The 13,986-nt window shown below is 45.3% G+C and overlaps 1 protein-coding gene across 2 annotated transcripts in view; it reads right to left on the bottom strand.

Annotated features, from left to right (window-relative positions):
• The window catches only part of SLC1A2 (solute carrier family 1 member 2), a 144,772-nt gene that overhangs the window by 127,048 nt on the left and 3,738 nt on the right, over positions 1 to 13,986 (bottom strand). The window contains exon 1 of one of the 2 annotated variants that reach the window (XM_059405722.1): positions 4,296 to 4,470. The exons of the other annotated variant lie outside the window; for it this stretch is intronic. Within the exon in view, the coding sequence (XP_059261705.1) occupies positions 4,296 to 4,327 (32 nt within the window). The 5' untranslated portion in view covers positions 4,328 to 4,470. Of the gene's footprint in view, positions 1 to 4,295; positions 4,471 to 13,986 lie in introns of those variants that run through there. 2 annotated transcript variants of the gene reach the window in all.

The raw sequence follows: 13,986 nt of genomic DNA, 5'->3' as shown, positions 1-13,986 counted from the left end.
GGGCATTCGTTTGCAGTACAATCTCACCTGCACTGACCACTCTCACTTTTGAAAGGGATGGAACAAAAATACGGTCTGCATTCGGCCAAAGAAACAGAGCCCAGACTTGAAGGACGACCCATGGTGAGCAGTCCAAAGGAGACGAGCCTACAGCAACCACACATAGCATGAAGTGAAGCCTGATCAAAGAGATACCTGGGGTCTGTGGTTTGTCAGGTAATAAATGGGAAGGCCACCACCCGACTCTAAGAGGTGATGTCAGTTATCTCATCTTCAGAGAGATAAAAAATTTTTTTTTAAAAAAGCGTAGCCTCCTACTAAGCTCCATGGAGCTGTGAAACCCACAAGAACAGAGTATGTTGCATTTTAGAGAGAGCCCATTCAGAGCCTTGCCGACAGGAAGGAAGGACGCCACACCAGCCCAGTAGAGCCTGCCTGTGCCTGGGTCACTACCCAGTTCGAGGAGAGACTTTGTGAGCATTTATTTGCAACCGGCAAGTTACTTCCAAAATAAAAAGTGTTCAGCCGCAGTCTGTGTCTCCCAGCCCGAAAGAGCAACCCCATTACGCTGACCCCTTAGCATGTGTTCCCCCTCTCTTCTTCCCCTACTCCCTGAATCGCACTCCTTCCCATCAACAGAAAGGAAGTCAAGAGCTGGCCTTTAACAGACATTTAGCCCACTACAGGCATCTTCCAAGATGGGAAACCAAAGCAAACACTTTTCATTACTCGGACCCAACACCTTGAGCTTGACCTTCCCAGATAATGAAGCCAAATCAGAAGATTCTCTCTGCCTGATTGTTAGGTAGGTGTCACCTGCATAAAACTCGGGTGCAAAATCCAGAGGACCACAACCGGAGGTGGGGAGGGAGCTGAGGTAAGGGGCAGGGCTGGATTTTGAGACGGGAAGGTTGAGGACGTGAGAGGCAACATGGCAATGTCCACACTGGAGAGAATGCCTTTCTCCAGCTGTACGTGGCTTGTCAGAGCAGAAGGGGTATTCAGCTCCTTCCAGGGGAAGCGAAAGGACAGGGCACAAAGGAACAAGCCTACACCCCAGTAAGAAGAGCCCCCCTGCCTTGGTACTTGGAGAAAGCACTTGTTAGAGGAAAGTTAACCCCTTAAGAACGCAGTATGAACTCCACACAGTTAACAGAAAAGGAAATCATGAGAATGTTCTACGCTGTGTGCGAGAGCCCTGAAACAAAAAGAACGGGCTCATTTCCATCTAGACTGACGTGGCATGTGAACGAGGACTCCCACCCAAGACAGGGGGGAAAATTTTTTTTAACCAAGTGCCAAGAAAAGACATTTCTTTGTCTACACCAGACTCAGGTATTTTGCCAGGAATTAAAGTGAACCCCAGAGCCGTTCTGTATTACAACTACAATTAATAGACACTGCGGTGAAATAGACTCAAAAAAGACAAGTGCATTCGGTCATTCGAATCTCCCATCCCTGCTCAGACGCTGCAGCTGGGAGCTATGTGTGGAGAGGATGTGTGTGTACCATCTGACCCAGCGATTCCACCGCCAGCTATCTACCCCGAGGAAATCAGGAGACAGACAGGTTTGCATAGGGTACACACGGGGACGTTTGTAACAGTGTAACTTCTGAAGCACACTAAAGGCTGATGACCAGAGTTTGGCTTCCAAAGTGATGATGATACATCCACAAAACGGAAACTACAGCAGTTAAGTAAGTGTATCAATTTACTTATGAACAGATGTTCCTAACACACTGTCAAGTCAAAAATTATTTTATAGGACAGTCTGTACACTGCATTTCCATGTTTATTACAAATGTATTCATGTGCAAATATGCATTTAGTCTGAAATGAAATATACCAATGTGAAAGATACTTATCGCTGGTTAGTGACAGAATAGGTGTTTTGTTTTGTTTTTTTAATCTTGTTTGTGTCTAACCAGTATGGATTTCCTGCATAATGAATACATTTGTTATGGATAAACACTCCACCCTTACCAAGGCACAGAATGGTGCCTTCATATGGCTTACTACTACCACAAATCATATAGGTTCATCCCTGAAAAATCAGAGTCCCATGAAAATTTAAGAGATAACATTTTTTTTAAAAAAAGGAAAACACAGAAGCCTTCCTAACTACTTGATTTCCCTTTAAAACCATATAGGAATCTTTTAGTGCTCAGCTGCTGCATACTATTTTTTATGTTTTATTTATTTATGTTTCAGAACATTAATGTTAATTAATATTAATATTATTAATATTAATAATTATTAGTATTAATTATTAATATTAATTAATCTCTTTGGGGAGAGAGAGGAGCTGGACACAGAGTTAAGCACTCACGGGCAGTGATTCAATCAGCCTATGTAGCAAAACTTCTACAGAAAACCCTCAAGGACGCTTTAAGAGCTTCTGGGTTGCTCAACACATCACGGTACCGGGATGGTGGTAAGCCAAGAGAAGGCACCTCGTCCCGTCCCCAGTTCCTTGTCCCATGCCTCTCTTCCATCTGGACGGTTCTGAGTGGTGTCCTTTATAATAAACAGGGAGACATAAGCAAAGCGTTTCCCGAGTTGTGTACGAGTGATCCCAGCACATTATCAGACCTGCGAAGGGGGGCCGTGGGAAGACCCTGGATGTTCATCCAGTAGGTGAGAAGCACAACGTGGGCTTCCCACTGGCATCCAAGTGGGGGCAGTCCGATGGGACTGAGCCCTTTGCTTATGGGATGTGAGGCTAATTCCAGGGAGGTAGCGTCAGAACTGAGTTGAACCGTGGAGCACCTGCTGGTGTCACACAGAGGCACGCTGGAAAAGCCACCCTGCATTTTGGAGTAGGAGGTGCTTCGAGTTTAAGCTTGTAGGAGAAAAGCCTTCAAACAAACCTACACTAACACAAACACACCACTGGTGAGATCAAAGAAATCCAGGACCTACTTTCTCGGCTTATCACCTGTGGCTCCAGGAGAAAGAATTAGCAAACATGCCTGTGGGTATGCACTGGGTGTTCACAATCTAATTTGAAAAGTCAGGAGACTGAGCTAGCCTCCGCTGACTTCAACAGGGTTCAAGGAGGACAGCCTGCACTACGGAGTGTCCTCCATGTCCTGGACACTATCCCAAGTGCCGCACACACGTCTTACTCCTTGCCGAGCCCTATCAATTGACTGATATCGTCTCTATGTAACAGACAGATACTCGGGGTCTCAGGGAGGTTAATTAACTTTCCTGCAGTTATACTGCGCGTAAGTGGTACAACAGGAAATTTCACCGGGGTCTTCCCGAGGATAAAACACACCCTTGCAAGCGCTGTGCAACACTGGTTATAAGGTTTTCTATAAGCTGTTTTATGCAAAGGATGTCATTATTGGAATGTCTTCGTGCACTGCAAGAGATGAGATGTTCTCGAGGTCATCCTCTCCATCATGTTCACTGCCACCACATGTAGTATTTCATTTGGCCCATGCATAGGTGCCTTCCCTGCGGGACTGGTCCCATCATTCATGAGGCCCAGTGCAAATTGAAAACACGAGGCCCCTTGTTAAGAACTTCAAGATGGTGACAGTGGAGGGTTAAACCAATTCTCCGTCCCTTGTGAGCTCAGGCCCTGTGCTACCACCCATCGAAGGCCCCTAAAGCCGGCCCCGCATCCCTGAACTTCTTGGTTTGTACTCAATTCCAGATTCTCTTGAAGGAGGAACAAGAAATTAATATCATAAAGAACTCATCCGGGGAGTTTTCTGACCGCTTTCGTTTGTTTATTCAACAAACACCCTGTGGTTCCATGAGAGGAGAACTTCGAAGGTTAATTTAAAACGCCCTCTGATTCATCATTGCAGTCACAGCTGGACAGAACAGTGATTTGCCTGCTGCTGAAAACATGCAACCAGCTTCATCTCACTGGCCGGCCGCAGCAGCTTAGCTCCAAGTTGGAGAGGGAAGACCTCTTCAGACAAGCATATGGACCTAAGTCCCAGACCCCTCTCCGGCCTCCTCCCAAGGGAGTGCTCCCTGTAACAAACACACCACGTTTTCGAGCCTGTCTTGATTTTGTTGCCTGCTTCCAATGGGGTTGGAATACAAGCTGGCCTCCTGGGGTGGCTGCTTAGACCTTCTGAAAAGAGGGGTTCCTGTTGCCATACTCCCATTCTTGTGTTGCTTATTATGTCCTTTTCAGCCCTTTCAAAATGTACTTTTCGATCCCTCAAGTGTCTTTTCCTCCCTCGTTAAAGGCCTCTCCCTTTCCCCATGGTTGCCCCTTTGCCTTGAAAGTCTGTCAACAACCCAGACAAAACCAGTTTGGACATACCGGAACTCTGGAACCAGTGAGTCTTTCTCCATCGGCACAGATGACTCTCAGGGAGAAGGCAGGTGGCTGATGACAGGGAGGAGGACTCCGGACCAGGATGGTAAATGAAACGCTGTCAACTCTCTCTCAACCTCTCCTCCCAGGGGTAACCCTGGGGGCTGAGGAGTTCTGGTCCCCTCGGTGACTTAGCAACTCCAGGTCACTTGAAATGTAATAATCCAAGCAGTAGGGTTTCCTTTCTTTAAAAAAACCAAGACAACAGCTGGTGTTGGCCTGGGAAAGAGACAGTTTGCCCTCTGGCTCTGGCTTCAGTACTGCAGGAAAATTACCACTCTCAGGCTGGTGAACCGACATGGGGCTCCACAGTGCCCCCTTCTGGACAAACTCGTTTGGTCCTTCTGATCGCCGAGGAACAATTAAGGGCCGATTGCGTGGGATCTGGGTTTTACTTTTCCTGAAACCCACTGAGAGTCTTCAGAGGGAAAAAGAAAGCAAATAAAGTAAAAACATGATCCGTGTCCGCTCGGCTCTCTCCATTAATAATGACTTCTGTGCCTGAGGAAACTGGAAAACACAACGTCCTGTTTTGATTCTGCTTTTACCTCCAACACCGCGGTGTGAGCGCCTGACCTGAATCCAGGAGGAATCCAGCATTTGCCGTTAGGGTGATGAGCGTGGTTTCAGCTGAAGACTTTCCCATAAGGCTCGGGAAGAGGGTTTCACAAACTGGCCCTTCCCCCAATCTCGGAATTCTCACTGAGAGTCCAGAAAGACGACACCAGACAGAGTTCTCATTCTCTTACCCCACCAGGGCACAACAAATATCCCTCAACGTGTCCTGCCACCAGAAAACTTCAGAGAAGAACTTCACTCCAGGAAATAGAGAAACACCAAATGCTTTTGTTTAGGTTCCCAGAAGACGCATACATCAACTGTAAAATGTATTATTTCTGGACTTCTCGCTCTTGTTTCCAACCCCAATAGGAAGCCAGAGAGGAGAACTCTGTTGGGTTGATTAAATACATACAGAATCTCTTTAAAAGTTAAAAAGCATCAATTTAACAATAACTTTGTCAGCTTTCGGGAACTTTTTTTTTCTGAATCAGTTCTATAAGCAGTTGAACTAATGAGCCTTGGATTTTATTCACTGATGCAATTTAAACATCACCTATGACTTAAGAAATCTCTTTTTGTATGTGTATATCATATCGTGCTAGCTTCTCCTTGTTTTCCTGCACAAGGCACGAGGAAAACGGGGAAAAAAGACATCATTCTGAGAGGAGGCAGGTGGTCCTCGGGAAAGATGGGGAGCTAGGGCTCATAGGTCTCACCTGATTCAACTTTCCTGCATTTTTAAGACAGCAGTAGTGACAGGAGTGTGTAATCTTTCCCAGACAAGAGCACAGGAACATGACCGGCTATAACAAATACATTTGTGGCTTCACGAGATGAGCTGTTGCCCAACTAGTTATTCTTTTAACCTACCTGAACCCTAGAAACACTTAGCAGTCAAAAGTCTGGTTACTGATTTCTGGGCAGAACTTTAAAAAGAGGACATGTCACAAGAAGCAAAAGGACATGTTCTCTCTACATTGGTCCGGATGCTCCCTTAAAACTTACATCCCTTTCTGGGGGTGCCTGGGTGGCTCAGTGGGTTAAGTGTCTGCCTTCAGCTCAGGTCATGATCCCAGGACCCTGGGATCAAGCCCCACATCAGGCTCCCAGCTCAGCGGGGAGCCTGCTTCTTCATCTCCCTCTGTGCCCCCCCCCTTCTTGTGCTTAATCTGTCTGCCAAATAAATAAATTAAATATTTTTTAAAAAATTTTAAATAACCATCCCCTCTGGCCTCTGAATGCCCCAGCAGGTATCCTTCCCAAGCTAGACAAGTCGATTACACCCACATGCATTGTGATAATGGTAATAAATCAAGCCACAAAGAAATGAACGGGCCCGATCCTTGGACACCAGGATGGTAAGCAGATAGACAAGGCAACAGCTCACCCTGTTAGCATGAAGAGCTGTTAAGAGAAGGCTGAACAAAGTATAATGGGAACACACTCCCCGGAAGAGACAAAGCTTAAATGTCACCTCTTCTGAGAAGCCCTCCTTGCATCCCCGGGCTGGGTAAGGCTGATGAACATTCAATCAATAAATGTTTATTGACTGCATGGTGTCAGGATCTAGGGGAGGCGATGATGGACCAGCCGCCAGTGTTAACACGCCAGGACGGAAGTAGCGGCAAGCCAAAAGGTAAATAAATACAATATTTAAACACTATACCCGAGGTCGTGAAGGAAGCAAAGGAAGGGGATGACATGGGGCTAAGAAAGGGGGACCTGGGTTTTGGAGGGATGGGAGAAGACCCCTCTGGGAAATGGTGTTTGCACGGAGAACTGAGGGATGCTGTAGGATTAAAGGATGCCAGCCAGCTCAAGAACGGTGGTGGGTGGAGGGTAGGAAATGGTCCAGACAAAGATAATAAACTCTAAAGGGGTGGACAGGACCCGGGGGTAGTTGAGGCACTGAAAGCCCACAAGTTTCCAGTAGAGCCATGAGTGGACGTGAGGGTCATGGCAAAGATCCATTTAGGAGATGGGACTGAGACAGCTTGTAGGTTGGGGCTGATGGGAGAGATAAAAGAAACAAGGGGAATACCTACACTGCTCACTTTGAATGGCCAGACGGATGCTAGTGCCCTTTGCTGAGAAGGGAGAAACTTGGGAAGGCATGGGGTTACATTCGCAGGAGAAGATATCAAGAGTTCTGTTGTCTGCGCAGTAACTTAGAGATGTCTGTGCATTGCACAAAGGGAGATGTCAATTAGATGATAGGAGATATGAATCCAGAGCATGAAGAAGAGGTCTGGGCTAGAAATATACATTTTAGAGTGTTCAATATGCCTGTGGTGTGAAAAGGCCCAAGAAGTGATCCAAAGAGCATGCAAAGTAGAGAAAATGGAGATCAAAAATGAGTCCACAGAAATTTCACCAGCTCTGCAAGAGTACAAACGAACCCTTGCGGGGGAAGAGAAGAATCCCAGCTAGAGAGACTTAGAATGGCTTCCAGAAGTTCAATCTTAAAAACTAAAGACAATCATTACTAAAATCTATCCCACTCTAGCTGTCTGCCCCATCTGTCACTCCATGGATCTCCATGTCACTCCCTCCAGGGTGGGAGGCCCAGATCAGACAGGCCAGGCAGGTGACATTTTCCTCTCCTTCTGTGCTGAGTTGTCCTACCCCACGCCATGGGCTGTAGGATTGGCAAACAGGAAGTCTTTAAGAACCATGCCGATCGCCACAGAGCCACCTGCCCTCCCCTGCAGGAACCTCCAGGGCAAACAATCATTACCCCCTAGTTGCAATACTTTCTTTCATCAGCTTCCACAAGAGGAACCCAAGAAGACACTGCCATCACCAATCAAACCTTTCCCTCAGCATAATCCATCCTAAAACTGGAAAAAAAAAAAAAAAAAAGCTAAAATGTAATCTCTCCTGCATCTCCTTTCCTATTCCCATCCTCCCCTTGATTGTCACTCCTGAAAAAAACAAAAACCAACTACATTCCTCTTCTCTCCATCCATTCTCAACCCACACCAACATGGTAACAGTAACCACTACTTTGCTGACCGTGCTCTGGCACTGGTCAGTGATTGCCTTGAAACTGATGGATCCGATGATACTTTTCTTTTCTTTTCTTTTCTTTAAAAGATTTTATTTATTTATTTGACAGAGAGAAACCACAAGTAGACAGAGAGGCAGGCAGAGAGAGAGAGAGGGAAGCAGGCTCCCCGCTGAGCAGAGAGCCCGATGCGGGACTCGATCCCAGGACCCTGAGACCATGACCTGAGCCGAAGGCAGCGGCTTAACCCACTGAGCCACCCAGGCGCCCCCGATGATACTTTTCAACTTCTATTACTTTACCTCTCTATAGCATGTGGTCCTGACTCCCATTCCAAGACACCTGCTCTCTTCTGAGTTCCCTGCTTGTTTCTCAGCTTCCTGCGTCCCCTGAATCGCCACCCCTCCCCCCCGCTTATCTGTAGACACTACAGCATCCCAGGATTCTTCCCCTAGCACTTCTAGGGAATCTCTCAGGGTGAGCTCACTTACAACTATGATTATAAATACCACTCCATCAAAGCCCCCAGAATCTCTTCTAGCCAACTGTTGAGGTCCCACCTGATTCCCACAAAAAATTCTCACCCAGTGTGCTAAACCAAATTGATTACCAGTTGGTTATCCAGTTCACTGCCCACGTTCCCTTAAGGTAAGGACTCCATGGGAAATACACTAGTAGGAATTCAGAAACAGTTGCTGTCGACACTGGATGTATCAATAATAGCTATACTCTGACTCCCTATGTATTGATCTATTGCTCTTTGTGGACCCTTCCAAGAACAAGAGCTGAGAACCCTTTCCTAGACAGCAATTTCAGATAACCATCCTCCTGTTGCTTCCAGAAATCTCTGGCAGGTCTGGAGTGCAGAGACGGGCTTCTGTCATTTGTCTCTGGGGGCTACGTGGGTCACAGCTAAACCTGGGTAAGGTGATGTCTACTCATTCTCCCCTTCTCTGCCCACCAGAACCCATCTTCTCCTCACCCTTTTCCCCCAACCACATACTCTTTCAAGGTATAGCACTTTACTCCAGGTAATAGCTTTGTGGAGACCTGGATATTCCGATCGAAGGCGACTGTATCCATTATTTTATTATGTCTCAAATATCTATATTGGGAGTCACTAATGGATACTGTGGTGTGCCGCCGAAACTCCCACGCTCCCCACCTTCAGGACTGTAAGATTTATTCTCCCTTCCCTCCCTCCACAACCCCTCCACCTTCACCCCCGGGGCTGGCAGTGCTGATGCAGGGATAGAAAGGCCAGACCTCTGTTCTCAATGCAGGATCTTTCTGAAGAAACATTCCAAGCCAGAACTTCCTGTGGGACGCGCTAATCCCTTTGATGGGACTGTTTCCATTTCTCCCCCTGCCTACCCTTCCTTGCTCCCTTCGCTGTTCCGCAGGGATTTATGCTGCCAGCTCCCCTCAATGAACTTCATGCACTCAAGTCTCCACCTCGGGGTGCCTCCCAGCAGCAGTGCCTCAAACCCAATGTATCAGTGTCTTGAAAAGAAGCCAAATTTGAATATTCTCAGACTAACAGATAAACAAACGATGAGCTCTTCATCTGAAATGTTAGCAATTAGTCATGATCAAAAGATCGATGATCCCTTTGGAGCTTCTATCCTAGAATGATTTTACTAATGTCCGCTGATTGATGACTTTGAATCCCAGAGAAACACCGCGGAAATAGATTCGGTCTATAATTCCATGACTCTCTTTTCAATTCTGAGAAATTAGTCCCAAACTTATTTTTGACACTTTTTCCAGACCATATGTTCCATATATAAAAAAATAATAATAAGAGCAGAACCCTTTCCCTGGGGATCGTGAGTCCCCTCCAAGTGTCTGAGGTGAGTGTTGTCAGCTGATACCCATCCATTTCACCTCTAGACAAGTTTATCTAATTAAGCTTGGTTCATGTTGACTTCCATCCACTTTCCCAACCAAGCTGGTTATCAGATCACAACTGCCCTTTTAATTACAGACTGAGACAAAAACAAAAATGCATTTGGTCTGCAGCAATTGGCTTTGCCTAATACCTAACAGAAAAAGAACACTTTCCTTGTTTTATTTGTCTTCTTTCACCTTATCTCCCTCCGTGCAAGGCAACTGCTTCTTCTACTTGAAATTCTCTGGTTTCATGTCTACAGGCTAGGGTCTCGCCATTGTTCTCAGCTGCCTAAACTTATTCCCTCTTTTTTTTAGCGGCAGCATCTTCTTGAATGTCACATCTCCATTCAACGTGAAGTTAACATCTCCATAATCATTGCCATCTTTCTTGTGCCCTGTCTTTTAAATTCTTTATCATCTCTTTTTGCAAGGACACTCGGCTATCTTGTTTCTTTTAACCCAAAATGTTTCAATCCACCTGCTGCCACTAAAACAAACATAGGGAACGATTGTGAAATTTTAATGAAATGTGAATTAACTGCAAAATGTGGATAGTTTGAAACACATTAGAATTACGCGAAAAAAAAAAAGCACCCAATAACAACATAAAATCAAAATTCCTCAAAGTGTCAGATTCTCCATCTGTAAAACGAGCATAAAATTCCATAGGAATTTTCCAAGGATTTAATGAAATCATATATGTATAGCCACACAGACCTGGAATAAATTCAAATGAATGGCCCTATTTATATTTGTTTATGGTGATCTCTATGAACACTGGTGACGTAGGACAATTGGCTCACAAATACTAAATGATAGATTTGGTGGAGACAATTTTTTCTTTCCAGTGAAAAAGGAATGGAACACTGTGGGTTTGGGAGTCCCTAAGAACCCAGGGGCTTCCAAAGGGAGTCAAACCACCAGTCTGGATGAAGTGCTCACATCTACTGCCACCTATTGAGTGATAACAAACTGTGCTTGTAACAGAGCAATATTACCTCTGAAAAGTGTTTTCCTTGATTTAAAAGACATCTCTAGTCATCACTGTCTGCATATGTTGTAAAAACAAAACAAAACAAACAACAACAACATCAGCCCTACTCCTAAAAGGGCAGGATTACAGCTGTTTCAGGAAAGTAGGTAAGTGAAGCCACAACCCTGAACCAATACACTTGAAATCATGCAGGAAAAGATAAATTCCAGAGCCATCACATTCTCAGCTACGTTTGCCACTAAGAAGTACATGTTCAGGGCTCAGTGTTCCAAAACGTGGGACCCATGTGGTCAGCCTGGGCTGTTTCAGAGCACTGTGTCCAGGTAAGACTGTGTTTCTGGCGTCCTGACAACCAATAATTGCAAAAGAACTGATCATTGAGAACAACCCAGAGGAAAGTTAAAGGAAATAACAAGAAGGTAGTGGTTAAAGGCTTAACAAGAAAAAGTAGCTGGAATTACTGTTCATGTCCTAGAGATAGGTTTCAAAGAATTCTCCCAATCCACAACCACTGGGCAGTGGCATCCTGGAGGAGGACAGAACCCAAACTCTCATTCTCTCAAAGGCTGCCTTAGAGAGGTACGAGGTTGAGCATGCAACATGCACCAGGAGTCTCAGAAAAGACCACCCAACCTGGAAAGCATGTGCCCTATCTCAAGGGACAGCCACTTGGCCCCAGTGGACCTCAATCCTGTATGTCTAAGCAGTGCCCTCTAATGGTTAGGGCCCAGAGTGCCAGAGCCTGGCTGGCTGGATTTACAGCTTGCCTCTGTCACTCCTTAACTGTGGAAACTTGGGCAAGTTCCTTAATCTTTCTATGTCTCAATTTCCATACCTGTAAAATGGGAATGATAATAGTCCTTATGCATCACACTGTGGAGGGGAGTAAATAAATTAATGTATATAAAATATTGCGAACAACACAAGGCTGTAATCACTCAATAAATTATACGAACACAAAAGACAGACCCCTTGCCATCAACTTTGCCAATGTTTGCCAGAAGCCAAAATCAGGATTCCTTTTTCAGGTGAAAGAGGTTTATAGGGAAATAATTCTAAAGTTTTGAAAATCCTGTGTAACCCAAAACATTCTTGTCTGGGGGCCACCTACAGTCTGCAGGGATCCAGTACCTAATGGCTTGTGTTGTGGGAAGAGCTTGTGTTGTGGGACACAGATGAGCCTCAGATCCGCCTCCATCCAACCTTGCCACCAGCCCTGTGACCCTGAGAGCATAGTGCCTGGGAACCCGGGATGGCAGGAGCGCACGAGAGTCAGTCCCGTGCCAGACGACGAAGGGCGAGTGACAGATGGCACTTCTGACCAAATGTAACAGAAGAAAGTACCCTCGGTGATTTAAATGGAGGCTCTAACACACAGGGGTGTGTGGGAGGGAAACATCTCCCTTCTTGTCTCCAGGGACTTCACTCAAGGTCTTTAACATGAGCCATCACGTATCCTAGAGGGAGCCAGGATTCACACAGACCAAGTCCAGCCACCAAAATAGAGTTGAGTCCATCTTTAAAGGACAACGCTTGCTCAATGAGTCTACAATCTCAAGTAGCGACCAAGATTGCGAAAAACACCAGGTGGCAGTTCAGCAGACAGAAGCCGCACCTGCTCATCTACATGGAAAATGAAATAGATACATCGATGAGAGATAAGTAAATAAACAGCAACACCTGAAAACAACCATTTTGGGAGAAGAAAAAATAAAAAACACAAAACACAAAGAAAATGAGTTACTCTTTTTTTTTTTTAAAGTTTAAGGATCTCCCCTTATCTCCATTTATTTGTCTTTGATAGCGCCGGCCCATTGTTCTTTCTGCCATCACTTGAAGCCAACCAGACAGATTTATAACGAGATGCTAGTCCTTTTGTACTCTACTGACAAATATGCGGCCCCTCTGCCTCCAATCAATGATGGAACACATGGAGATGGGAGCAATGAGGTATTTTTAAACACTCCTTTAATGAACTCATTCCAAAGACTTGGCACTTGGTGCGTTGAGGGGTGAGGGGCGGGCAGAGGGAGAAGAGAGCACGCACAGGATCTGGTAAATAAAGAGATTTGCCATAATCTGGATTCTAAAACCCTTGCTCTGAAACATCCTGCTTGCCCCCAACAAGCTGTTAAGAGCAAGGAGAGAAGTCTGCAAGCAAGGCGGTATATGGTATTTGTTCGATTTTTTTTTTTTTCAGACTTCAAGGACAAGTTCTTAAAATGCAAGCAAAACTCAAATTTTATCTAGAGCGGTATTCTCCTGTCTGCTATTGCTAGAAGGTTTTAAATTATTGGTGTCTTATTTGATTAAAATAATCATCGTAGGTCATTGAAACAAAGAGTAGATTCAGTTCTGAGACGCTAGCCAGTCCCTTGGGGGGAAAATCAGCATGGAAAACTGTTTAGTTTGCCTTTAAATGGGGGAAAACCAGACATCTGGGTATTGGTCAGACAGTCATAGAGGAGGGTAGAGAGGGGGAATTTACACTGAAATCAACCTGTGTCGAGCCTCAAACAGAGAAAAGCTTTGCAATCTGGGATCTCCAGGATTTATGGCACAATGACCCAGAAATTTCACTCAGAGCTGTTAAATATTGCTGGTTTCTGCAACCGAAGCACTACCTCTTAGGCACTTTTCCGCGTCTGACAATCTCCTTAAATTTGAATCGAAAGGAGACAGCACCTAATCGTGTTATATAAAAGAGCACAAGAAGGAGCCGTTGATACTGATGGGCAGACCTGTCTTTTGGTTGTTTAACAGCCTGGCTCTTCCGCTTCATTTGGTGGAAATCCAGTTTCATTTGGACTTGGAAATTGTTTCTTGTTAGAATTGAGCTTCCAGTCACTCACAAGAGGCTGTCTCAATACACACGAAATGGCTTTTTCATAATTCCATTATTATCTCTTTTACCCAAGGAGGCTGATTTTTATGTTCTTCAAAATGAGAAATGAAAACGGCACCAAAGCCGGAGGCATGCTATACGCAAACCCCTTTGGACCCGAAACCCATGCCTTCCACTGGTTTTCCAATAAGTCCAGTCCGAAAGCTCTTCCTCCCACTGACCTCAACCTCGTTCCCCAGGGGAGGAGGGAGATGGCAATCGTTGTTTTGCTTTTGTTTGCTTGAAATAATAAATCCAGAGGGTTCCCTTGCCAGGGTTTTTCTGCTGTCAGCAGTTT

Source organism: Mustela nigripes, chromosome 1 (assembly GCF_022355385.1).
Source record: "Mustela nigripes isolate SB6536 chromosome 1, MUSNIG.SB6536, whole genome shotgun sequence".
Taxonomy (NCBI): domain Eukaryota; kingdom Metazoa; phylum Chordata; class Mammalia; order Carnivora; family Mustelidae; genus Mustela; species Mustela nigripes.
Note: the sequence above shows the minus strand (reverse complement) of the source record. Positions and strands in the feature narration are given on the sequence as shown.